The following is a 26,867-nucleotide window of genomic DNA, read 5'->3' as shown; positions in this document are numbered from 1 at the left end:
TACACTACTTATTAGATGTTCTGGGCCTTATTTTTTGCATCCCTTGTCCTCCCCCCATCACTCCCCCTCCTCGCACCGTCAGAAATCTAGATTGTAAACCCCCCCGCGCAGTGACTGTCTTTTTTTTGGTCTGTGAAGTGCCTTATTAGGCACCACTAGTAATCTGTATAAATAAAATAAAAGCGAGCCCTGCAAGGCACTGTTGCACCACAGGCTTGTGCACACCAACCCGAACCACCCAGCATGCACATGGGGTACTGAACATGCACGTGTGTCCCAAGCATATTGCCAGCCCTACGTGCGGCTCTCCGGCGAGCTCGGCCCAGGAGACCCGAGCCGCTCGCGAGCCGGGGCTGAGTCCCCGCTGGCGCGGCCTGTGGCCAAGGGGGCGAGTCGCCCCCGGCTGTGCCCGAGGAGCGGGTGGCACAAAGCGCTGGCGGGAGCGCCACGTTCCCGCTCCAGCCCGCGTAGCGGCAGCTGCCACAGGCCGCCCCCGCCCCCACCCCCACCCCCACCCCCCGGGCTGCTCCTCCCCTCACGTCCCGCCCCGCCCCTCCCTTCTCGGCCGTCGGCCCCCGCCCCGGGTTTCGTGCTCCTGGCGGAGGCCGAGGGAGAAGGTGGCGGTGGAGGCGGTGGACGGAGAGAAAGCGCCCAGGCACCGGAGAAAAGAGGCGGCCGCTGCCCCCGCCCCCGCAGCGAGTCCAGCGCCGCCGCCTCCACCACCTCCTCCTTCAGCGTCTCTGCCCACCCCGCCACCTACCTCCCCCAGCAGCCGGGACAACGGAGCAGGGCGATGTCTTCCTCCGGCGGCCACCAGCACAGCCAGAGCCGGGCCATCCCCACCAGGACGGTGCCCATCAGCGACACCACGCAGCTACCTCATGACTATTGCACCACGCCCGGGGGGACCCTGTTTTCTACCACTCCTGGAGGTAAAGAGCACCCCCAGTTACCCCTGCTGGCCAGGCCCAGGCCTCCCTCCGTACACGCACCAGGCTCCGGGCTGCAGGCAACCGCTCGGGGGTCCGCGCAACCGGCTGCGGGGAAATGTGCATGCAATTAACGGGAGGGAGAGAACAGAGATGCAGCAAAGTACGTGCAATTAGCGTTACACAGCTGACAGTTTTAATGGGGGAGGGGGAGCGTGGAAAGCGCATGCAATTAAATGGGGGAGGGGGATTAGCAGAGAAGTACATGGGAGTAATGCTACACTGGGTGCAATTGAGGGGGAGACCGTGCGGGAAAGTGCAGATGGTGATAAGCGGACTAGGCGCGACCCCCACTTTCTCTGAAGCCCTCAGGTTTATTACTCCTTGTGCGGTGGGGACCTCGTCTATAGGGTTATCTCTTTTCTGTCGTCTTCCCCGGGATCTCAAAGCAAAGGGGTATCGGCTAGTGCTACACAGGACCGGAGGCTTTGGTGGGGAGCAGAGAGAAATAGGTGTACTAGAGATCGTTGTACAAAGCGGGGAGGAGAGCCTCTAGCACTAAAAGGGCCCTTCCCCCCTCTGTATGTATTTGTAATGTTTGGTTTTTTATTCGGAAGGAAGGATGGAGGGGAGGGAAGGAGATTGTGCTGGATCTGGAGCCTAGTTGCACTGGGCCCCAGGCTCCTTCTCCCTTTTTGGTGTGGGGCTAGCAGTGAGATATTTGTAAACAAGGCCTAGGAGTCTAGGACAAGCCCGTGTCTGTTGCACAATAAGAGAGGAGAAGTAGGGGGGGAAATTCTCCAGCAGCTGCAGGAGGGAGAGAAACATGAACTCCACCGAGAACTCGGGACGCACCCCAGTGTGGAACCAGCCTCTGGCCGTTATCAAGGGGGCTTGGGATTCTTTTAGCTCTGACTAAAGAAATGCATCAGCCAGTGGAGGGCTCAGTTTAAGGAAGTGCTAACTTTGCACTGCAGACTAACATGGATGTAGACTGTGCAGCAATCTCCGTGTAGGCCTGTTCTTGGACAACAAGGCCTGTATAAACCTATTGATATGCCTGCTGCTCTTGTTGATTTTATTAGTAACAGAGCTAAATAGGAGTCAAGGCATAGGAGCACCAGATACCCTATTTGTATTTAAAAACTAAAGCTTAACCTTGTCATCTCCTCCAAGACAAGGCTGACTCATGAAATCATTCCTCCCCGCCACCCCAAATAAACATCAATTAACAGTAAATCCCATGATGTGTTATCTAGCCTAAACGTTGTGTGAATGGTAGAGTGCATACAGACAGGGTTCCTGAGCTAAATATTGACTCTGTTCCCCTGAGGGGGACCTCTTGGGGAAGCACTCACAGATATTTCAGTTGGCAAAGCTGTTTTGTTATTAAATAGCCAAACAGTCATTTCACAATAGTTTTCAGAGTCGCTTTAAAAATAGTGCCCTGGTTCCTGGCTTAGATCAGTGGTAAAATATGTGGAAAGAAATTATTAGTGGAACTCTATTGTAATTTTCGTTATGGTCAAACAGGACTATAAAACAAAAATATTCAGGGATGAGAACCTGCTGTTTTTTTGCAGTATAGTTTTCCCAAAGCCCAAACCTCTTATTTCCACTTCATTTTAGACTCAAGATTGCTTCTGTTCCTCTTAAACTGGGTGTTGTTTGCCCTTTCGTTGTTACAAATTATGCAGATTATGTGAACATGTGAGTTCCACATCATTGCTCTATCCTATTTTTCTTGTGTCCCTAACTTTTCTCTGCTGGGCATGGGCAGGTTTGTATATATGTATGTTGATATCTGCTAGAGAAGCAGGCTTATCCTCCACTGTCTCTTGACTTCTTCCCTTGCTCGCTTTGCAGATAGCTATAAAAATGTAAACACTAGTGTGACTTTTCTGTGGCTTCCAGAAAGTAGCAAATACAGTTCTAGTGATGTGTGTATTTTACAGGCCATGTGTAATATTGCTGCATCCTCCTGTGTAATGGACTTCCATCATTGCACTTTTTCTTCCTCCATATTAGATATTTTAAAACTTTTTCTGTCTATTAAGGTATTAAGTGGGGTCTTGATTTTGTTATGGTATTTTGTGTTGCCTGGAGGTGGATTGCCATTGAAGGTCATCTGTAAATGAAAGAAAATAACTAGATTTATTAGAAGTATGTGCAGAATGTGATAAAAAAAAGCTGGATAAAAGGGACAAAATATTAATAAATGCATGTTACCTAAATACTTGTTCTGAGTCTACTGTGGGTTGTGAAATCCCTACTTGGTGTGACATTGTAGAATGTATCGTGCTGGTGGTATCAAATCTTTAAAATATTCACAAATGATGATTTAAAAAATTTTACAAAGTGATACAATTTTTGAGAAGGTTAAACGACTGGAGTATCAGACCTCACAGGCTTATTAGTCTACAGTGGGGTTCTGTGTGTTAAGAGTAGGGTTGCAGGACTTTCTGTTCCTATTTTTCCTTAATTAGCCTACATTTTAGAAATTACTCTGGGGCAAGAATACCCCATGAGAGCTTCACATCTGTACTGCTGCTACCCAGAAGCACCAGAATGAAACTGAGTAGAATTTGTTTGCTGTTCCTGCTGCAGAATTATAAACAGGAGTAAGAGAGGTACAAAGGGTGTTGGATGCTGTAGAATTTGGGGTGCAGAGGAGAGCTGAGCGAGTTTGCATTGTCTTCCCTGCACACATCCCTTCTCCTACCAGCACTGCACTTTCCCAGCAGGAGCAGCAGAATGCAGTTGACTGGAATTGTTAATTTCACTTTGCTGTCATTGCTTGTGCCTTGATGGGATTATAGAGGGATCTAAGTTCCATCTTCTCAGCCTGGCATATTCAGGGAAGAAGTAACATTTAGAATGTTTTCATTGGGCGATCCCAGAATCCTACAACAAGGAAGACGCATAGTTAAATAAATATGAGGAGAGATGCACAGAAGAAATGTGAAAGGGAATGATGAATATAAAGGGTGGGAGGAGAGAAATTTTTAATTAAATCAAAGTGGGAGTGAGGGGGAAACAAAGACAGACCTCAAAAATGAACTCCCCTACCTTTTTGAATTAAAAAAGGACTAGAAAAATCCTTCCACCTCATATGGTTTCTGCAACAAGCCACATGGAATGCTGCCCTTGGTTCAGTTGTAGGTGTGACAGTTTAGTGAGTGTTTCTGAATGAGTTGTTGATCCATACTGGGAACCTAAAAGAAGAAATAATGTTAAGAGTGAGTTAATGTGCTGAATATTCTTTTATAATAATAGTTAATATTTAGGACTTCATTAAAAGTTTACAGGGTCAAATCCATGGATGCTAGACAGTACTGATGCTAAGTTATTTTTCATACAGTTCAGATTTTCTTTCCCTCCATTCAGAGTGTTCTTGATGGGTTTATTTTAAAGCAGTATTTGAATACAAAGGTTTTGAATAAATCATTGGTAGCTACATCTTGGTGCTTTTAAATGTATCACTCATGGAAATGAAGGACATACGGCACTAGCTTGAGCCCATTGCACTACAAGCAGACAGTCTGCAAACTTCTTCGTCCCACACACTGCCAGTTAATCCAGATCTGCTTTGTCTCTGATATCCCTCTTCTAGGTCTTAAAGTTGGCAGCGTCTACTCAGTACCAAATTGTGATGTCAAAAATATCACTGGTGCCATCGCTCTGCACTTAAAACACCTTTCATCCAAGGATCTCAAAGTACATTACAAAGATAGGAAATAGGACTGTATTATTTATCTCTATTTTACAGATTGGGCCTCAGTTTTCTTATGAGGCTAAGTGACTTGCCCAGGTTTATAAGAGATAAGTGGCAGAGTCAGGTATAGAACCAACAACATCCAGTTCCCTGCTCCTGAGAATTGTTGCCTTCTGGAAAGATGCTCCCAAAATAAAGCGTCTATGTCTATCTGAATTTTTATTGATTGTTGTTGTTAGTAATGCCTAAAATCACTATAACCGAGATTAGCGGTTGAAGGAAATCTATATTTTTAATTTATTTACTTTGCACATTCTGACAGCACTTTCTGGCCAGTCTATTTAACTGTTTCCCCGTTGCTCTGTCCTCGCTGTTGTGCAAGACCCATATTTTTTTTTTATATATTAAAAGAAAAACGTGATTGTAAAACTCCTAGTATTGGTAGCTGTTAAATTTGTATTTTTTAAACTAACTTCATATTAATGGTGTCCTTTTCATAAGTGACACAGGTAAGAGTTTATCCCAGCTATCAGAAAATTAAGAGCTAGTGCAGAGCCCTCGGGAACAGAGTATTGAAGACTAGCATTTGTGAGTGTGGCTGAGGACAACTGTAGGGGACAGGGAGTGTACAAAAACAGAATCCTAGTTCAGTGCTTAGGGAGCAGCAAGAGCTGGTAGAAGCTAAGGACAGGCAACATGGAATTCTGAATGACGATGCGGAGGCTATAGCTAGGATAGATCGTCCCATTTGTACAGAGTCCATTCTGTTTTCAGAAAACAGTTGCCTGTCCTTTTGAGTTCATGGTAGTGCTTTAATTTGAAAGCCACCAACTATACCTTATCACCTGTCATGGACATTGGCTGTTTTCCCACGTTGACAGAAATTCTTATAAGAAAGAGGGGGTCCTGCCTTTAATAACTTCCTTCTGTAGACAGTTTCTGGGAATGTTTTGAATTGATCCAGTGTTTAACTCTTGCCTTCAGAGATGCCTTTACATGTGCAGTCCTGGTGAAGGGTCCCCTTAAAAATTACCAGTTCAGAAAACGGGACTGGAGGTCCCTGCGAACTACCCTCTTTCTGGGAGGATGCCCTTGACTATCTTTTCATCGTTCTGTTAGTGGCAATTACTATTTCATGTTTCTCAGGAGGCTCCTTTGCTGCAAAGTGTGCTTTTTATTTCAGCTTATCACTGGAGTAATCTCTCAACACCCACAGTTTGAGAACTACTAAGGCACTGGGTGGTTGGTTTTTTTCTTTTTCTTTCCCCTCTTGAACGGAGGTAGGAAAATATTTTGTTGACTCCCGATGCCCCCTGAATCTAAGTAGCAAAATTTCTGAAGAATATTTCAGCTGGTTCCCTATTAGTAGTACATGAAATATTAAATAATATCTCCCAGAAGCCCTAATCAGGATCAGGACCCATTGCTCCTTCTTGTTGCTGTGCAAGGGGCGCGGGGGAGGAATAAAATAAGACTTCAGGTGTTCCTCTGCAATTCAAACACAAAGAGCTTTGGACAGGATACAAAATATCTTGTTGCAAAACAGCTGCCCCTGGGTAAGATGTCTGATGCTCCCCTGAGGTGTGGAATGACTGAGAGGTGCATTGCCTAGAAAAATTCTGAGTGTAACTCTCAAACATGCAACTCTGATTAGCTTTAAACTAGCAATGTGAAGGTTGTGTTTGATCCATTTAAACATTTATTTTTCTAAGGAACAGACTTGATTCACTCAGAGCTGCAAGTTGTTGCTCTGACTCACAGCTTCGTGCATATAATTTTAAATGCCTTTTCTTAGTTTACTTTTGTGTCTGTTCTGTACTGTTTAGTGGTCAGAAAAGGGATTACAAAATGGTTCTGTTGTGTTCATGCTCCTCATGTGTCTTTTGAGTCATCTCCGTGTACTGTCAAAACCAAGTTTATTCCTGTCAGCTCTGGAATAAAGCTGTGGCACTGCAGAAGAGAAGTGCCTTATTTTCTTCCTTCTGTCCACCAACAGGCTGTCTAGTTCTTCTCCAGAACCTGTGTAGTGAGGGATGATCTGGGACCACAGCTTGGGTTTTTTGTACACCAGGATGATCTTGCACCACTGGCAGCTGGAAAAATCTTGTTTTGACTTGAAACTGAAAAGATCTGATCATAGAAGCAACCGATAAATACTTTAAAAGTGGGACATGACAATGACTTTTCTGACTGTAGCTTCACTTCAGATTAAAAATAGTGTTCTCTGTCTTTCTGCAGTTCTAATCTTGGAGTGAAACCTTGCACTTTACATCTTCAATCCTGACAATGTAGTTTCTGCTCTTAAATGAGTGTTCTGCCTCCTTAAATAAGGTCAGCTCCCAGACTACTGCACTGGGCAGCACAGCATGGGGAGGAGGCGACCAGCCCTCTGTGGAGAAAGAAGTGGTTTGGGACTATTTAGAAAAGATGGACAAGCACAAGTCCATGGGGCCAGATGCGCTGCATCTGGGAGTGCTAAAGGAGTTGGTGGATGTGATTGCAGAGCCATTGGCCATTATCTTTGAAAACTCATGGCGATCGGGGGAGGTCCCGGACGACTGGAAAAAGACTAATGTAGTGCCCATCTTTAAAAAAGGGAAGGAGGAGAATCCGGGGAACTGCAGGCCAGTCAGCCTCACCTCAGTCCCTGGAAAAATCATGGAGCAGGTCCTCAAGGAATCAATTCTCAAGCACTTAGAGGAGAGGAAAGTGATAAGGAACAGACAGCATGGATTCACCAAGGGCAAGTCATGCCTGACTAATCTAATTGCCTTCTATGACGAGATAACTGACTCTGTGAATGAAGGGAAAGCAGTGGACATGTTATTCCTTGACTTTAGCAAAGCTTTTGCCATGTTCTCCCACGGTATTCTTGCCAGCAAGTTAAAGAAGTATGGGCTGGATGAATGAACTATAAGGTGGATATAAAGCTGGCTAAATCGTCGGGCTCAACGGGTAGTGATCAATGGCTCCATGTCCAGTTGGCAGCCGGTATCAAGTGGAGTGCCCCAAGGGTCAGTCCTGGGGCCGGTTTTGTTCAATATCTTCATTAATGATCTGGAGGATGGCGTGGATTGCACCCTCAGCAAGACTGCAGATAACACTAAACTGGGAGGAGAGGTAGATACGCTGAAGGGTAGGGATAGGATACAGAGGGACCTAGACAAATTAGAGGATTGGGCCAAAAGAAATCTGATGAGGTTCAACAAGGACAAGTGCAGAGTCCTGCACTTAGGATGGAAGAATCCGATGCACCGCTACAGACTAGGGACCGAATGGCTAGGCAGCAGTTCTGCAGAAAAGGATCTAGGGTTACAATGGACAAGAAGCTGGATAAGCGTCAACAGTGTGCCCTTGTTGCCAAGAAAGCCAATGGCATTTTGGGCTGTATAAGTAGGGGCATTGCCAGCAGATCAAGGGATGTGATTGTTCCCTTCTATTCAACATTGGTGAGGCCTCATCTGGAGTACTGTGTTCAGTTTTGGGCCCCACACTACAAGAAGGATGTGAAAAAATTGGAAAGCGTCCAGCGAAGGGCAACAAAAATGATTAGGGGACTGGAACACATGACTTATGAGGAGAGGCTGCGGGAACTGGGATTGTTTAGTCTGCAGAAGAGAAGAATGAGGGGGGATTTGATAGCTGCTCTCAACTACCTGAGAGGGGGGGTTCCAAGGAAGATGGATCTAGACTGTTTTCAGTGGTAGCAGATGACAGAACAAGGAGTATTGGTCTCAAGTTGCAGTGGGGGAGGTTTAGGTTGGATATTAGGAGAAACTTTTTCACTAGGAGGGTGGTGAAGCAGTGGAATGCATTACCTAGGGAGGTGGTGGAATCTCCTTCCTTTGAGGTTTTTAAGGTCAGGCTTGACAAAGCCCTGGCTGGGATGATTTAGTTCGGGTCCTGTTTTGAGCAGGGGGTTGGACTAGATGACCTCCAGAGGTCCCTTCCAACCCTGATATTCTATGATTCTATGAAATAGGCATCCACAGGATACAACCTGTGACTGTCTGAAACTCTTACCTCTAAGTGAGGCCCTGCTATTGGTTCTAGGATCTTTCTAGAGCAGGAAGCCTGCTCAGACAACAAGTTCTGAAGTGTGTGAGTAATATGTTTGATACTTGGGGTAGAAAGGCGAGAGAAATCTTGGAGAGGCATGGAGGAGGATTGGACTCTTCTTTGGGCCCAAGGAAATGCCAGTATATCCTGGTGCGGGATATTTAAACAGCTTTCCCCAGTGCTGATGCCTCTATGTTCCTAGGTTCCAGTTAATTATTGAACTTTCGGGCAGTGTTGCTGTCTTTCCTTAAACCATCAGCTGCTCAGTAGGTGTTTGAACTATAATATGTTCATTTTTCATAGAAGAGCAATCAAAGTTGTTTAGTCTGTTATATCTGTGACCATCACCTCTCTTCCTTTTAACTTCTCTCATCCCAGTCCATCACGGCTATTCCTACCTCCTTCCATTTCTCTGCTGTCCCCTCTCCTTGACAGATACTACTTTTCTTTAACTCCAGGGTCTCCATTTTCAAGGCCTCTCTCTTCTTCACACCAGGGTCTTTGTTCCCTTTCCTGGACGTGCCGTCCAACTCATCAGTTTCCAGCATTGGACCTCCCCCACTTCCTCGGTTCCTGTCCCCATGCTGCTGAGTGCCTCTGGAGAAAAGTTTAACTTCCTTCACTACAGATAGATCCTCCTTGCCATCATCTCTATGACTTAATATGCCAAACAGCTTTTTTCTTTCCTGATGGACTCCTGTACCCACAGCCCTCATGACTGCTTCACCTTTGACTGTCTCTTCAAACCCACTCACCTATTGTACCTCCTTTTCAGCCCAAGTTTTTAACAATTGGTGTCAATTTTTTCTTTTTGAAAACATCTGCCATGAATTCTTGTTCCATCCCCTCCACCTCTACTCTTAATCCTGGGATCCAGCGCTGAGCTCTTTGAGGCAAGGATTATTTTTTTGTTCTGTATTTGTACAGCACCTAGCATTATGGGATCCTGTCTATAACTTGGGCTGCTAGGTGCTGTCACATACAACGAACAGTAATGGTGTGGCCTTCACACTCTTCACTTCTCACCCCTTGACCTTAACCCCCTCAATCATCTCTCCTCTCTTGCTCATTTTTATTCAGTCTCTCATTCTCCTTTTCATCTACCTTTGTGTACAACACTCTTACAAAAACCAAGCCTAACTCCACACTGCCTGCTTTCCTGGCTTCCAAACTTGTTGTCATCCTTGACACACATCCCCATTTATCCTAATGTACAAGGATGCACTATTTCCAAAACCTATTGTTTTCTGTCTTTCCCTACAGCTCTGACCTTTACTATGCTTTGTTAATCTTCTGCATAGTTTCTAAGGCCAGAAGGGACCATTCTGATCACCTCGTCTGATTTACTGTGTAGCACAGGCCATAGAACTTCCCCAAAATAACTCCTAGAGCAGATCTTTTAAAAGAACATCCAATCTTGATTTTAAAAATTGTCAGTGATGGAGAATCAACCACAAACCTTGGTACATTGTTCCAGTGGTTAGTTACTCTCACAGTTAAAAATTTGTCGTCTTTTCCTTCATAAAAAGAAAAGGAGTACTTGTGGCACCTTAGAGACTAACCAATTTATTTGAGCATAAGCTTTCGTGAGCTACAGCTCACTTCATCGGATGCATACTGTGGAAACTGCAGAAGACATTATATACGCAGAGACCATGAAACAATACCTCCTCCCACCCCACTCTCCTGCTGGTAATAGCTTATCTAAAGTGATCACTCTCCTTACAATGTGTATGATAATCAAGTTGGGCCATTTCCAGCACAAATCCAGGTTTTCTCACCCTCCACCCCCCCACACACAAACTCACTCTCCTGCTGGTAATAGCCCATCCAAAGTGACCACTCTCTTTACAATGTGTATGATAATCAAGGTGGGCCATTTCCAGCACAAATCCAGGTTTTCTCAGCGCCCCCCCATTACAAAACACACACACACAAACTCACTCTCCTGCTGGTAATAGCTTATCCAAAGTGACCACTCTCCTTACAATGTGCACGATAATCAAGGTGGGCCATTTCCAGCACAAATCCAGGTCTTCTCACCCCCCCCCACCCCCACACACAAACTCACTCTCCTGCTGGTAATAGCTTATCCAAAGTGACCACTCTCCTTACAATGTGCACGATAATCAAGGTGGACCATTTCCAGCATAAATCCAAGTTTAACCAGAACGTCTGGGGGGAGGAAAAAACAAGGGGAAATAGGCTACCTTGCATAATGACTTAGCCACTCCCAGTCTCTATTTAAGCCTAAATTAATAGTGTCCAATTTGCAAATGAAATCCAATTCAGCAGTTTCTCGCTGGAGTCTGGATTTGAAGTTTTTGTGTTGTAAGATAGCGACCTTCATGTCTGTAATTGCGTGACCAGAGAGATTGAAGTGTTCTCCAACTGGTTTATGAATGTTATAATTCTTGACATCTGATTTGTGTCCATTTATTCTTTTACGTAGAGACTGTCCAGTTTGACCAATGTACATGGCAGAGGGGCATTGCTGGCACATGATGGCATATATCACATTGGTGGATGTGCAGGTGAACGAGCCTCTGATAGTGTGGCTGATGTTATTCGGCCCTGTGATGGTGTCCCCTGAATAGATATGTGGGCACAGTTGGCAACGGGCTTTGTTGCAAGGATAGGTTCCTGGGTTAGTGGTTCTGTTGTGTGGTATGTGGTTGCTGGTGAGTATTTGCTTCAGGTTGGGGGGCTGTCTGTAGGCAAGGACTGGCCTATCTCCCAGGATTTGTGAGAGTGTTGGGTCATCTTCCAGGATAGGTTGTAGATCCTTAATAATGCGTTGGAGGGGTTTTAGTTGGGGGCTGAAGGTGACGGCTAGTGGCGTTCTGTTATTTTCTTTGTTAGGCCTGTCCTGTAGTAGGTGACTTCTGGGAACTCTTCTGGCTCTATCAATCTGTTTCTTCACTTCCGCAGGTGGGTACTGTAGTTGTAAGAATGCTTGATAGAGATCTTGTAGGTGTTTGTCTCTGTCTGAGGGGTTGGAGCAAATGCGGTTGTATCGCAGAGCTTGGCTGTAGACGATGGAGCGTGTGGTGTGGTCAGGGTGAAAGCTGGAGGCATGTAGGTAGGAATAGCGGTCAGTAGGTTTCCGGTATAGGGTGGTGTTTATGTGACCATCGTTTATTAGCACTGTAGTGTCCAGGAAGTGGATCTCTTGTGTTGACTGGACCAGGCTGAGGTTGATGGTGGGATGGAAATTGTTGAAATCATGGTGGAATTCTTTTCCATGGGTCCAGATGATGAAGATGTTATCAATATAGCGCAAGTAGAGTAGGGGCGTTAGGGGACAAGAGCTGAGGAAGCGTTAGTTCTAAATCAGCCATAAAAATGTTGGCATACTGTGGGGCCATGCGGGTACCCATAGCAGTGCCGCTGATCTGAAGGTATACATTGTCCCCAAATGTAAAATAGTTATGGGTAAGGACAAAGTCACAAAGTTCAGCCACCAGGTTAGCCGTGACATTATCGGGGATAGTGTTCTTGACGGCTTGTAGTCCATCTTTGTGTGGAATGTTGGTGTAGAGGGCTTCTACATCCATAGTGGCCAGGATGGTGTTATCTCTCTGGTCACGCAATTACAGACATGAAGGTCGCTATCTTACAACAAAAAAACTTCAAATCCAGACTCTAGCGAGAAACTGCTGAATTGGATTTCATTTGCAAATTGGATACTATTAATTTAGGCTTAAATAGAGACTGGGAGTGGCTAAGTCATTATGCAAGGTAACCTATTTCCCCTTGTTTTTTCCTACCCCCCCCCCCCCCCGACGTTCTGGTTAAACTCTGTAAGTATCCTGTAAGTATGGCCTTCTCCTTTTTTCCCAGATGTAGATACTTTCATTTAGCCATATTAAAATGCATATTGTTTGCTTGTGTCCAGTTCACGGAGTGAACTGGATCGCTCAGTCAGTGACCTGTTCTCTTCATTATTTACTACCCCTCCAATTTTTGTCACCTGCCAACTTTATCAGTGGTGACTTCATGTTTTCTTCCAGGTCATTGATAAAGATGTTATATGGCAGGGGTGGCCAACCTGAGCCTGAGAAGGAGCCGGAATATACCAACGTACGTTGCCAAAGAGCCACAGTAATACGTCAGCAGCCCCACATCAGCTCCACTCCCCTGCTGCCAGCTCCTCCCACCCACTGGCAGTCCCGCCGATGAGCACCTCCCGATCAGCTGTTTTGTGGTGTGCAGGAGGCTTGGGGGGGAGCAGGGGCATGGCAGGCTCAGGGGCGGGAAGGTAGAGTGGGGGCAGGGCCTGTGGCAGAGCCAGGAGTTGAGCAGTGAGCACCCCCCGGCACATTGGAAAGTTGGCACCTGTAGCTCCAGCCCCAGAGTCGGTGCCTATACAAGGAGCCGCATATTAACTTCTGAAGAGCCGCATGCGGCTCCGGAGCCACAGGTTGGCCACCCCTGTTGTAGCATAGAGCCAAGAACCAATGCTTGCAGGACCCCACTAAAAACAGACCCATTCAATGACAATTCCCCATTTACAGTTACATTTTGAGAACTATCAGTTAGCCAGTTTTTAATCCATTTAATGTGTGCCATGTTAATTTTATATCTTTCTAGGTTTTTTAATCAAAATGTCATGTGGTAACAAGTCAAATGCTTACAAAAGTCCAAGTATATGACATGAGTACTATGACCATTATCAACCAGACTTATAATCTCATCAAAAAAAGAGATCAAGCTAGTTTGACAGGATCTTTTCCATAAACCCATGCCGAGGGTTATTAATTACATTACCTCCTTTAGTTCTTTATTAATCAGGTTCCACATCTTGGCCGGGACCAATGTCATGTTGACAGGTCTATAATTACCTGGATCATTCCATTTACCCTTATTAAAAATTGGTACTGTGTTAACTTTCTTCCAGTCTACTGGAACTTGTCCATTGTTCCAAGACTTCTTGAAAATCAACATTAACAGTTCAGTGAGCTACTCAGCCAGCTCTGTCAAAACTCTTGGACACAGGTTATCTGGACCTGCTGACTTAAAACTGTTTAGCTTCTGCTTAACATTATCCAGAGATACTCGTAGAATGGAATGAGTGTTATCACCGTATTATGAGAAATATTTCTTCAACACTTCTGCCTTTTCTGCATTATTATTGATAATTCTATCATTTCCATCTAGAAATGGGCCAGTAACATTGTCAGTATTCTTTTTGTTCCTAATGTATGTATTCAACTCATTATTGTCCTTAAATCTGTTGGCCATAGATTTATCTTTGTGTCCCTTGGCTTCCCTTATCAGTTTTCTACAATTCCTAACTTCTGATTTATATTCATTACCATCAGCTTCTGCTTTCTTCCATTTGTTATTTTTTACAGCTACCTTTGCTTCCTCTCTAAACTAGGTTGTTTTTTAACCAGCACAGCCTTCTTCCTCCAGTTGTGGGATTGTAGCTTATTGGGCAGTAAGTAAGGTGGTGTTAAATGATTCCCAATTACATTCACATTTTTCTGATTAAATTACTCCTCTCAGCTGATTTGGCTCACAATTATTTTCAGCTTTGTGAAATTGGCCTTATTGAAGCACCGTGTGTGTGTGTGTGAGAGAGAGAGAGAGAGAGTGAGTGAGTGAGACTTGGAAACAGGTAATGGCATTTTTGACATAGAATGCTACTCCCCATCCCCTTTCACTCACTCGATCCTTTCTAAATGGGCTCAGTACAGGTAATCGTACCAGTGGGAAGCAGTCCACATCACAAAACTGTCACCATGATTAACGTTCATCGATACAGAGGCCAGCAAGGGTGACAACTAGTATCTCATTGTACAGCTTGATACAACTGTCCTTTCCCCTCATCCCCTAGAAGTCCCACCAGGTTACACTGGGAGCACTTTGGAGAGGATACTTGCATTATCCTGTCCATGTCATCTGAGACTATGGATAAATAGAAGACTTCAGTGTCCAGAGCTGTCAGTTTCCTTTCACAAACACTGCATTAATAACAAAAAAGTTGTAAAAGTTAAGGATGGTCAATAAGTCTGGTTTGGACTTCGTTGCGTCTATAATGTTAAACTGAAGCGAGTCTACTTAGGTTTATTTGGTGTTTATAAGGTGGAGAAATATGGAATGTTGATATTTGTTGTACAGTTTGAGAGAACACTGAACAGTTTGAAATGAAGTTGCCCAGCAGTTCCTTGCCTTTATTACTTCCTTAGGTAACAGAACAAGACTGAAATGTGGAGTGGGGGGAGAGAGAGTTGTTATTAAATAGGACTGGTTTCAAGTTAAGACTTTTTTTTGTATCCTTTCATTTTGAGGGCACCATGAGTTGGCTCAAGGGTGGATTCTCCAGTGCTGGACATAGTTCTGACTTGAGAGCACCTGAATGTAGGGTGTTGGGGCTTTCTTTCCTATATGGTCTGGTGACATGCATTTAATCGGTGCCTCTTTAGGATTGCAGAAGTGGGGGAAAACTGGCCTTTGAACAGAGTTAAAAGGCAGTGCCATTCTGTAAATAGAGCAACAGGAAGTGATTGGAGTTGACATATCCTCTCCCAAGCCCAAATGCTTCTTTTCATTTCTTTTCATTTTACCAGCCTAGAGAATGGGACTCCAAGTGGTTCCTTCGTCTAAACTAGGGGTGGGCAAACTACAGCTCAGGGGCTGCATCCAGCCCTCCAGATGTTTTAATCCGGCCCTCGAGCTCCCACTGAGGAGCAGGGTCCGGGGCTTGGCCCGCTCCAGCCAGGGAGTGAAGTCGGGCTTGCCCCACTCTGCGTGGCTCCCAGAGGCAGCGGCATGTCTCTTTCCAGCTTTTACACATGCGGGCAGCCAGGAGGCTCTGCGCGCGCTGCCCCCGCAGCTCCCATTGGCCAGGAACCGCGGCCAATGGGAGTTGCAGGGGTGGTGTCAGCAGACAGGGCGGCGCACAGAGCTGCCTGGCGATGCCTCTACAAAGGAGCCGGAGGGGGGGACATGCTGCTCCTTCCAGGAGCTGCTTGACGTAAGCACCACCCAGACTCTGCACCCCTGATCCCCCCTCAGTCCCAGCTCGGAGCACCCTCCTGCACCCTGAACTCATCATTTCTGGCCCCACCCCAGAGCCTGCACCCCCAGCCAGAGCCCTCAGCCCCTCCCACACCCCAACCCCCAATTTTGTGAGCATTCGTGGCCCACCATACAATTTCCATAGCCAGATGTGGCCCTCAGGCCAAAAAGTTTGCCCACCTAAAGCCTGCTCACGTTGACACGTCATTATCAACTCACGTTCTGTATATATTCTTACATGCTGATTTTTCTCCTTTTGTCTGACTGTGTGCTAGGTACCCGAATCATCTACGACCGTAAGTTTCTGTTGGATCGCCGCAATTCCCCCATGGCTCAGACCCCACCATGCCATCTCCCAAATATTCCAGGAGTTACCAGTCCTGGTACCATGGTTGAGGATTCCAAAGTGGAAATAAACAATCTGAACAATCATGACAGGAAGACTGCAATGGGTAAGAGAGACTGGGTGATGGTAGTGGTTGATACTCTGGTTAACTTCTTTATAGCTCCCTTATTTTTGACTTTAGCAGATCTTGTGCTCAGATATCAGTGATGGGCTCATTATATATAAATACCTGCAGCCTGAAATTTAGTATGTACAGTAGGTTTCCTTTTTCAGAGTGATTTTTTTTTTTCCCCCATAGTAGTTCAGTAATTGTTGCTTAAGTCTCAGGGAAAGTAAAAAAGACTCGTCTGGTTTCAGAAATATTTAACATACATATGGCTTCATTTTCCTCTTCCCCTTCCCCCCCATGAAGCTTTGCACCCTGAATCCGTCATATGAAATAATACGTTTAGAGGGGTTTTGTATATCTGTTAGGGATGTAAAATGTTAACGGGTTAACCAGTAGGCATTAGGCTTACCAGTTAATGGACCTTAACTGTTAATCCACACACTGCCGGCTGGACCACGGCTGTGCTGGCCAGATCCTGGCTGTGCAGCACCACACATTGCGCCCGGTCCCACCCCGCCAGCCAGCCGACGACCCAGCGCCTGTCTCACTGCCCAGAGCAACCCCAGCCCTTCTCCCTTTAATTGGTTAACCTTTTAAATGATATTTACATTCCTAATAGCTGTAAGAACTTTATACTGCCATCCATTGCTCCTAAGCATCTTCCATAGAAAATTGCTAGCCATAGTGAAGTCCCTAGTGGACTTCATGAAGTTTTTGGTATTCCTCCCTCTTTTGGGAAAAATTTGTTTGGGGGTGGGGGGGTGTTTTTTGTTTGTTGGGTCAGGATTGATTGATTTTTGAAGCAGGGAGCATTTGGGTGGATGAGAGTGCCAATGTGCAGGCCATTCTTGCCATGGTAGAAAAGCTTTTATAAAAAATGCAGAAAGCACATTTGAAGATCAAAAACTCCTATGTGTACAGGGATGTGATTAAACAGGTAACTGTTTCCTGCTGTATCATATCTCCCCATAGACAATGGACCACTGGGTGGCTTTCAGACTATCTTTTTTTTAAAATCAGATGTGGGTAGCAAGAGTCAATGCTCGTAACTTCAAGGGGACAAAGTGTCTTTTGCAGTAATACAGCTCTTTACGTGTTCATAGGACTGTACATGCATTAATTAATATTTAGCAATAACTAGGACATTTGTATTGAAGTCAAGGCTGTTACTGAGCTTCATAGGGCCTTTTACAAATAAAGAACATAAAATAAATTGACAAAAATTTGTGACATTTTGGTGACTTTTTTTTTTTTTAAAGGCTGCCAACTTAAACTAATGATTACTGAGACAGGGCTGTCCACTCTGTCCTTAATGCACACTGCAAGTGATTGCAGCATCTCCCAAGAAGAGCATGTTCTTCCATAATGGATTATCTAATTTGCCCTATCTGCTGTGCAAGGTTAATTATGGGAGTGAAATCTTCCATTATATTATTTACCAGAAGTTATATTAGGAAATAGGGTTGGGAGGTATGTAGGGATTGTCTTTCCTCTTGAGGGCTTTCTGAGATCTCCCTCTAATGCTGCTCTCCTTTTTCTGTTGCCAGGGGATGATGCTCAGTTTGAGATGGACATCTGATTACCCCAGAGCATAACCATGGAGAGGCAGCAATTCCTGATACCTGTGCATACTCGATTCTGCTAATAGGATCAGTAACTGAAAGGTGGAAGAGGCAGCGGTAGCAGCAGTCTCCATCAGACTCCCCACCTCATCTTCCAAGTGCCAAAGGATAGGAAGACTAACTCCCCAACCCTGCTTCCCCCCCCCCCTTTTTTTTTTAACTCCCATTTCCCTGCTCTGTGACTGAATGGATGCCCTTGTCAAATTATACAGAGCTGAGGAACACTCCAAGTGGAACCTTGGCATCTCGCACTTTAGAGGCACCCTGTCAAACCATACACAAGTGAGAACGTACCTCCATCACCAATTGGATATTTATTGCAAACAGCAAAGCGGCCAGGGACTAGTGGATTTATGCTCAGTGGAGATGGCATTTTCCCTGTTCCCCTCCCTTCAGCCTGATCCCAGCTCACAAAGGGCTTATGTGTGCACAGCAAGTAACCAGTTGTAATATGGTGTCTCAAATACTTGCGATCACTCGCATTTTAGAAACTGCAAGGAATAGTGGGAGACAGGTAAGAGTCTCTGCTCAGTCTGAGTTGCTTTTCCTCAGTGGCCAGAGCACTCACTTGAGTAACTCTGGGGGAACCTGGGTACTAGTCCCACTTGTGACCTGTCTCCATGACTCTGTGTGCCCTGCAGTGTAACATGTTCTCTTCTGGAGAAGCATAACTTTAATTCATTTGCTCCTGTACCTCCTTGGTTTCTATCCCGCTGCCAAACTTCTTTTTGATACTACTTCTTAATGTTGTGTGTATTTAGAGGAAGCTATTCAGTTCATTATACTGCTGATTCCTCCTCTTCCTTTCTTTCCATCCCAAAGGAATGCCACCCAGAACTTCTCACTTTCGGAAACTTAACCCTTTATTCCCTGAGTACTTTGAGTGAGTTCATCAATGTGAAATCAAAACTTTTTTTTTCTGGGATATGGGGGATGGGTATCTTATATTATCCTCAGGACTTCCTCCATTTTTGCCCTTTTGCCCTTGTTAGTGTCTCCTGATTTCTTTGCTGGTTCACCCTGTAGACTGTTGTATTGAAGGTACTGCAGTAATGGTTAATTTCCAACATCCCCCATCTCTCTTGCATTAGGAGGAGTGTTTTTCCCCACTAACAGTTTTAATGAATACACTTATTAAATGTTTATAGTTTCAATTTTAAGACCTCCCATCTGAAGGGAAAAAGCAAATGTCAACGCTTCTCATCTTACACTATCCTTCCATTCATAGTTCACTGTGCTCCTGTCATTCACCGACTCCATTACTTTTCCTCCAAGTTGTTGGCAACTTTTATGTTCACTGCTGGGGTGTATATTGGCTGACTTGTAAAAGTGAACATTCGCCTGTGTGGGTCATTTTTGGTTCCACACTGTCCAGGGCTGCTTCTGTCCATATCTTGCCAAAGGGATTAGCTGGACTACTGTGGATTTTGAACGAATGTGGTGCTTCTGGCCAATTCCTGTCTGGCCTTGCCACTTGAAAGTTCTTGACGGGTTTGATTTAGTTTGCTGAGGGCATCGCTCAAACTGTAGCTGGACTTGTTTCCCATTGCCCCGCTAGCTAGGAGACTGTGTATCTGACATGTGAGTCAGAAATTTACACAGCTTGGTTATAAATTAGAAAAGACCCTGTTTTCTCTTTTGGTATGCAAAAGGGGCACTTTCCTGGTAAAATATTTCTTTGGGGAAGGAAGGTTTCCTGAAAAACTCTTATTTTTCCCTCTTCCCTTCAACATGTAAATAACACAGGAACAAAAACCCTTTGTAAAGTTTGATCTCACACTAAAGAGTCTATTCCTGAATCTGGGAAATGCAGAGTTTCCTTAAAGCTTGGTGATGGCCAGAGAAGTGACTAAAACTACATCTCTATGTTCTGTATTTATTCTCTGGCATTATGCCACCTCTGTTTAGTATGAAGGATGCTATAGAAAGCTCAGTTTTACTTTGTGTCTCCCAGATCCAATTTGTTCAGTTCAGATATTTATAAAGTGCACTACGAGTTCCTCCTCATGTAGGAAACAGTTTGACCTTTTTTTTTTCTTTTTCCTTTCCCATTCTGCTTCATGCATCATCACTAACAATAGTTTCTGGAATTTAGCAGGCAGTTTTGTTGATGAGGCAGAACAGAATCCAGATTTGCTCTGTAGTGCTGATAATAGTAAAAACTTGGGTTTGTCAGTGAACTAAGCAGAGTTGATTTGGGAGAAACAGGAAGAAGAAATGGGCAGTGACAAGGTATTGTTAGTCACTTTGCTCATCATAATGATGCGTTTTGTTTTGTTCGTAACTTCTAAACTTTTCAAAGCACTACCCAGGGGTTCAGCTATTTGACTCTTTTATAACAAGAATTGTGCAGCTAAAATCCTGTTGCAAAACTGAAAATTTATCCTTAAGTGTACGGTGCACCAAGAGCTTCCATTATGCAACAATCCTCTTAGCTGTCAGCCGGAGAAATCATTCTGATTGCTGTCAATTTGAGATGTATTTTTAAATTTTTTTTTAAATACCCAAGGCAAGAAACAAGCATCCAGAGAGGAAAGATGGTCTGGTGGTTGAAGCATTGGAGTAGGATTAGGAAAATCTGGGGTTTGTTTCTGGCACTGCCACAGTATTCCTGTGTGACCTTGGGCAAATGACTTAGTCTCTCTGTGCTTTAGTTTCCCATCTATAAAATAGGGATAACAGCACTTTCCCATATCACAAGGGTGTTGTGAGGATAAATTCATTAGTATTTGAGAGACTGTCAGATACAATGCAAATAGGGGTTATAGGAAAGCATAAAAATGTATGTTTTTAAAAAAGCACAGGAGGATGTCGTGAAAGTGGAGATCGTGTTAAAAGCACCAGCATTTTGTGCAGTGATGGGTCTCTACTGTCTTGTGCTTTATCTCTTCTCCCCCCACCCAGCTCCCCTGGACATGCCATGGTGCCATGAAAAATGATGACTGAATAAAAATAGTGCACTCAACAAACTTTCTCACTTTGCTAGTCAGTTTGGATAGAGTTCTCACCTATTTTGGTCAGTGCAGTGTCCTGTAACCTTAATGCCCTGTAAGAAGCAATTCCACACAGTCACACTCCCACACTCTCACTTTCAGTCTGAATTTAGATTTTGATTAAAATCTGCATTTCTGTGCCTCCTGCTGCTGATTGCTCTCTTTGGCCATCAGTTGCATCTGTGACTCCAGCAGTGTGGGGTGGAACCTAACGTACCTTCCACCTTGGTGTCATCCTAGTTGAACAATCAAAATCTGAATTCAGTTGTTTGCCATTTAAAATGGCACCATCAGGTTAAAAACAATTTATTTTAAACATGTCATGTCTTGTTTGTTAATAAAACCAATACAAAATATAATTAATGTATTTTTATCCATTAATAATTCTTGTTTACTATTTCCACTACACTTAGCTTTGGAACATAAGAACGCCCATTCTACGCCAGACCAAAGGTCCATCTAGCTCAAATATCCTATCTTCCGACAGTGGCCAGTGCCAGGTGCCCCAGAGGGAATGAACAGAACAGATAATCATCAAGTGATCCATCCCCTGTTGCTCATTCCCAGTTTCTGGCAAACAAAAGCTAGGGACACCATTGCTGCCCATCCTGGCTAATAGCCATTTATAGACCTATCCTCCATGAACTTATCTAGTTCTTTTTTGAACCCCGTTATAGTCTTGGCCTTCAAAATATCCTCTGGCAAGAAGTTCCACAGGCTGACTGTCCATTGTATGAAGAAATACTTCTGTTTGTTTTAAACCTGCTGCCTATTAATTTCATTTGGTGACCCCTAGTTCTTGTGTTATGAGAAGGATTAAATAACACTTCCGTATTTACTTTCTCCAGTGAAAGTGGACAATGAAAATATTCAGTTATTTTATGGTTCTTAAGCACCACAACGCAGGGTAACATGTAAATCCAATCTAAATGCTCTGTTTGTTAAAACTGAAGGAAAGGTGATGATGAAAATGTTCAGTTTTGTAAATTCTTTATTTTATTAAACCTAAATTTTGCACTTACATTTTTGTGTCCCAGAAATTACAGGTCAGATCTTTCCCTACATTAGGGCAGCTTTGTATCACTCCATCAGTGCCCTTTTTAACCAGTTTTAGGCTGCTTCAGGATTCTCCATGCATAGTGAGGTCCTTGGGTAGTGCAGAGCCATCATAGCAGTTCCGACACTCGCCTCTCCCCCCCCTTTGCATTCAGCACAGGGGGTGAAGTTAAGGTAACCCTTGGCTCCTGTATTGGCCCCTTGATAGCTAAAACAAGTTAGAGTAGCCCTTAGACTGCTCTAATTTGTGCTTTGGGACTAGCTCAGAGATTGGGGAACAGCTCCCTCTTACCTAATATGATCAGCTTTAATCCTTATTTTTAACCATTAAAACATAGGGCCTGGATGATGCACTGGGTTAGTGCAGGAACCTATTCACCTTCAGGGACCTGGGTTCGGATTCTGTCTCTGACCATAAGTAAAAATGAATCTAGCAGGTTCATCCTAATTCCTACTACTCCACTTCATAAAACTGCAACCCAGTAGCTTGGTTTATGCTAAGGGAATTCCAACTACTTGTCAGTTTGGCTGGAGCTGTCATGTAGATTAGACTCCAGGTGCCCTGAACCATTTTTACTGAATTCATTTCACAACCTGCAGAACACTTTTTTCTTTTTTTTTAAACCAGTTCAGTGAACAAACAGTTCAAACTGTCTGGGGCCTGGTCTACCTTACGGCTCCAACTGGCTTCAAAATCGGTTAGCTGAACTAGTTTTAAAACCAGTTAAGCTTTTTGGGAAAACTTGCCCAGCATAGATCAGACCAGTCTGGGATGATGGGTGGCTGCTGCTCAGGAGAGAGAGAGGATGAAACTACTGAGGGGGGATATCGGCAGAGCTGCCTGAAGGCAAACTAACAGTCTCACTCTGTGCCTGGCTCTAGCTAGGGCTCTTTGTCTCCCTTCCATGAGTATCAAATTTTGACACTTTTTTTTTTTTTTAAAACCAAGATGGAGATGGATGTACTGTTACTGCATCCTTCCCTCCAGGACTGCTATGGGCACACGTGGATGGTGATAGAAAATGCTTTAAGATGTCTGTCTGCCTTGGTTTCATTAGCCTTAGCCTTTTCCATTGTGGCATTGTTCCTCAGCAGCACCAGGCCCAGAGCCAGCCCTGCCCCTAAACACTCCTTGCCTTGAGAAAAATCACACCTTTCAAAACCAAACAAAAAAACCCTCTTGCCTCTCAAATGACCCACTGTCCTGGCTGGCATGACCAATATTCCCATTAGCTTTGCTTTGGTCCTTCTCCATGCTGATTTTCATTTTGAAGGGGTTTAAATACTGTGTTTTCTTTTTAAAATGAATTAAACTGAACAATAACACAGGGAACTAAAGATGCAGTGTTGCCTGTTTAGACTTGATTAGGTTTAAATTCATTTCATCTTTACTCTAAGGAAGGCGTGCAGAGCTTTGAAAGAAGGATCACAACTTATGTAAGATGACCCCTATTGATTGATGTAGAATAATAGTGACTTATGCTATATAGAAAGAAACCTGCAGTGAACCTTCACATCTGACAATGACAGTCATCTCACCTTGATTTTCTATGTAACCATTGTCAGTTTTTCCTGATTTTGAGTTTTATGCTTTTAGTGAAAGCCCAGGCTCTAATCCTGCACAGCACCGATCGCTGTGCTGGTGTGAAACCCCACTGAAGTCAGTGGGGCTCTGCACAGGTGCTGGAGTCTGTGTTAAGAGAACGGATTGCAGAAGAGGGTCCATCTATAGCATGGGATGGGGAAGGGTTTCTCCAGGGAGTTTTATTTCCTAGAGGGAGGTTAAGGTGTGACATTAAATCCAAAACAATCTGTTAAATCTTCTTGCAAATAGTATCATGTAGCTATTTTTGATGCTGGTTCGTGTGCTGAATTGACTACACTGAAAGCAGCATTCCTCTCTGTGTCTGAGTAAAGGTCCACTTCTGAAAATACTTGCCAGCTGATTTACAGTGCCAAGAGCTATGGGACAATTACCAATAAGCCTTTGTCACAAGTGTCCAGGGTGTACAAAGCTTTAAAAAAGTGGTGGTTTCCTTTTTAAGCTTTGGTATTGGCAACTGAGCACCTTTGTGACAGTCCTAATGCATGCTTCCATTTTGAATTAACTCTGCTTAATCATCTAATTGTTCAGTCTGTGTATACAGTAATTCTCCTCTGGACCTGTGTGCCAGTTCTCTGAAACTGACCTTGGGGAGAGGAGGGAAGGATAAAATAGCTTCCAGTTACACCCTGCCCAATGGGTTTCTATTTTGCAATGAGCATTCTCCTTTCATCTCTAGATATTAGGAGTCAAATGTGGTTTAGTTTTCAAATGAAATGAGTTGTTGGTATCAACCCCATGCCTGGTGGCTGTTTTGGGCTTCTGCACTTTGTATGACTGGCAGTATGTGCTGGGAAGCAGCCAGAAGTGCTACTGGTCACACACTTATTCTTATTATAAATCAGGTGTATTAACAGATGTGTGGGAAGCTTGCTCAGCACTTTCCTGCACTCAGCCTTCTGTGTCTCTCTCATGTCTATTTGCTGTTAAACATATCCTCATTTCTACCATGAACAGAAAATGTGCCAGGTGGCATGGAGCGCAGCTCATCTTTCTTTCTCCCCTCCCTAGCAGTCTATCAGCTGAAAAAATCCCAAATTTTTGGTACCTTGACCATTTGCATTCAGGTTCCATCATTTAGAGTCAGCAGCATTGGGCTTCTTTCCATGCTGTTGAAAAGACAAATGTAATTCTTGCATGTGGGTTCCTTGTGGTATAATACTTTAAGGTCACCAGTTTTGCCATCAGAGGGCACTGGATCCTCCCTAGGCTGCTATCATCTTGCACGTGGAATTGACTCTGTCCTTAAGGAAAACACATTCCTCATAATTGTCTTTGTCTTGTTTAATTTTTCCCAGTCTCTATATTCATATCTAGGAAACCTCTACATGACCCCAGAACACATGGGCTTTTTGTTGACATCTAGAATCCAGTCACTGAGACAAACAACAAAATCCAAACATCTGGTTGGGAAAGAGTTAACCACTGTTCTTAGCTAAAGAAAGGAGTACTGCATCTTTGCAGGGACATTGTCATTCTGTGTGTGTTTAATTTCATTTTTCACTTGTATTTCCGAACTATTTACCTTGTAAATTTTAACTGGTAACTTTCCCTTCCCCACCCCCAAAATTTGATGGTCTTGTTGATGTAAATCAGCCTGGGAGTGTGGGGGGGTGTCTTGTCTGGGTTCACCACCATTCTCCTCCCATTGCACCTTCCCTTTTAGAGCTAATATTGCTCTTCCACAATTCCTAGTGCCTGTTCTTTGTTAATAATACTGCCCCGGCTACATTTGAAAAATACCACTTTATGACAAATCAGTATTTTCCCCATGATCTAAACTCAAATGTAGTTTTGTAGTGGCACTCATTTGGCATCAAAGATGCAGGGCTTGCCTCTTTTTTGATAACTGATTTTTATATGAATGTTTCACTCAGATTGTTGCAGCATCTAGTTTTCAGTGACCCCCTTCTATCTATTCTTTCTCCTAGTTGTCCGTCTAGGGAAAACAGCCCCTTCCTCTGAACTCATGCCGGAGGTTTTTGTAATGCCTTTTGGTAGGGAGGGAGTGATGTAGTATATGTGGGGACTCTTGTAAAGCTCAACAGCACACCTCTCAAATCGCCCCTTCAAACTAAATTCACCCCTCATTCTACGTGAGCATGGAATGTGTTTTCTTTTGTTCTTGTGCATTAATCTAAGAAATTCTGAATAATAAAATTGAGATTATAGAAAGAAATACTTATTACACAGCATTATTTTAAGATGCTTGTCCTATGCCTCCATCATTGTGACTTAATCCCACATAGAACGTTTGGCAGGTTGAGAAGTATGCTCTGATAAGTTACCCGGCAAAATTGGTTGGCTATTCATTAAGTGAGAAATCTCCACTGGGGGGCAGGAGCAGAATGTGTGCAAATATAAATGTGTGGGTAGGTAGATGTTCATAATCCACACACAAATATATAAAAATAAATATATTTTACTTAAAATCGCAGGAAGTGTTGTTGGATTCTTTGAAAGATGAAGCAGCACAAGGAAGACTAACTTTGCTAAGTACGAAGGGCAAACAGTGGATGTGTGAAGCCTCAGTTCTAGCAGAGTGATTCTTCCTACAAAACTGCTCTAAAAACCAAAATCCAAGGATTTAACTGACCTAAAACAGGAGCCAAGAGGAACATACAGCAGGAGTGAACTTTAACCATTTTGTTAATCACACCAGGAGTGAAAAAAGGGCAGTGAGCACCTTGATCCCTACTGACTGGGAATAAAACAGTGATTTCCCCATCCTGCTTCCCATGTCCATATCTGCATCACTGCAAGATGGTGACCCAGTGCCTTTCTTCACCTCAGATAGGAAAACTGTTTGCATCATTGTGAAACAGCTTAGCTGAGTTGTGAAGGTGTCTTGAGAGCATAGAGGACAGTACCAATCTTATGACAATTCATGGGTGTCTGACATATTTATAAACTCACTGTTCTTAAAGTCTTTATAAATTTTAAAAAGTCCCATTGACACTTCCTTCTTTTCTCCCTTTCCTATCCCATCCCTTTTCAATTTTAAATGTGATTTTGGCTGAAAAGCAGAGACTGCTTGAAAAGTCATTGGGCAACTTCTGTACAATTCAGTTTTTACTGTTCTTGAAACAAACAGGTGTTTGGAAAAAAAGCTCTCACCAATGGTTGCTGTTATGAGATCAATAAAGATCTTGATTATATTAAACTATGTTGTTGGGTTTTATTTTCTTTATGATGAGTTTCTGGTCAGTGACAGGAAGTCAGGGTCTTTAAAAAAATTGACCCCTTGCTTGCAGTTACATATGGCTCTCTTTAAAGATTCTTCCAGTATTTTGTGGTTAAAACTTTAAAAGTCCAGATGAAAGGTGAGGGGCATTTGGGGGCCAGATTTTCCTATCCATTTTCCACCCTTCCTTATGGATCTCATGTTTCTAGCTGAAGATTATTGGAT

The 26,867-nt window shown here is 43.8% G+C and overlaps 1 protein-coding gene across 2 annotated transcripts; it reads left to right on the top strand.

Annotated features, from left to right (window-relative positions):
* Positions 1 to 612: 612 nt before the first annotated feature.
* On the top strand, positions 613 to 26,621 carry EIF4EBP2 (eukaryotic translation initiation factor 4E binding protein 2). Of its 2 annotated transcripts, XM_077821990.1 has the most exons (4): positions 613 to 932; positions 16,005 to 16,181; positions 17,732 to 18,320; positions 25,897 to 26,621. In XM_077821990.1, the coding sequence occupies exons 1-3, from the start codon at positions 794 to 796 to the stop codon at positions 17,761 to 17,763; spliced, it is 348 nt and encodes a 115-aa protein (XP_077678116.1). In that variant the 5' UTR covers positions 613 to 793; the 3' UTR covers positions 17,764 to 18,320; positions 25,897 to 26,621. The 2 variants fall into 2 exon arrangements, with proteins under 2 accessions (XP_077678116.1, XP_077678118.1); XM_077821992.1 differs by lacking the exon at positions 17,732 to 18,320.
* Positions 26,622 to 26,867: the final 246 nt, after the last annotated feature.

The sequence above is a fragment of the Eretmochelys imbricata genome, chromosome 7 (assembly GCF_965152235.1).
Source record: "Eretmochelys imbricata isolate rEreImb1 chromosome 7, rEreImb1.hap1, whole genome shotgun sequence".
NCBI classification, from domain to species: Eukaryota; Metazoa; Chordata; order Testudines; family Cheloniidae; genus Eretmochelys; species Eretmochelys imbricata.
This window is presented reverse-complemented; position numbering and strand designations above follow the sequence as displayed.

What these genes read in the sequence shown, in the direction of transcription:
- EIF4EBP2 (XM_077821990.1), top strand. Translation starts at nt 794, where the DNA reads ATGTCTTCCTCCGGCGGCCACCAGCACAGCCAGAGCCGGGCCATCCCC. An exon ending in GTTTTCTACCACTCCTGGAG is followed by an intron (nt 933 to 16,004) that starts GTAAAGAGCACC and finishes ACTGTGTGCTAG; the next exon opens with GTACCCGAATCATCTACGAC. An exon ending in TGACAGGAAGACTGCAATGG is followed by an intron (nt 16,182 to 17,731) that starts GTAAGAGAGACT and finishes TTCTGTTGCCAG; the next exon opens with GGGATGATGCTCAGTTTGAG.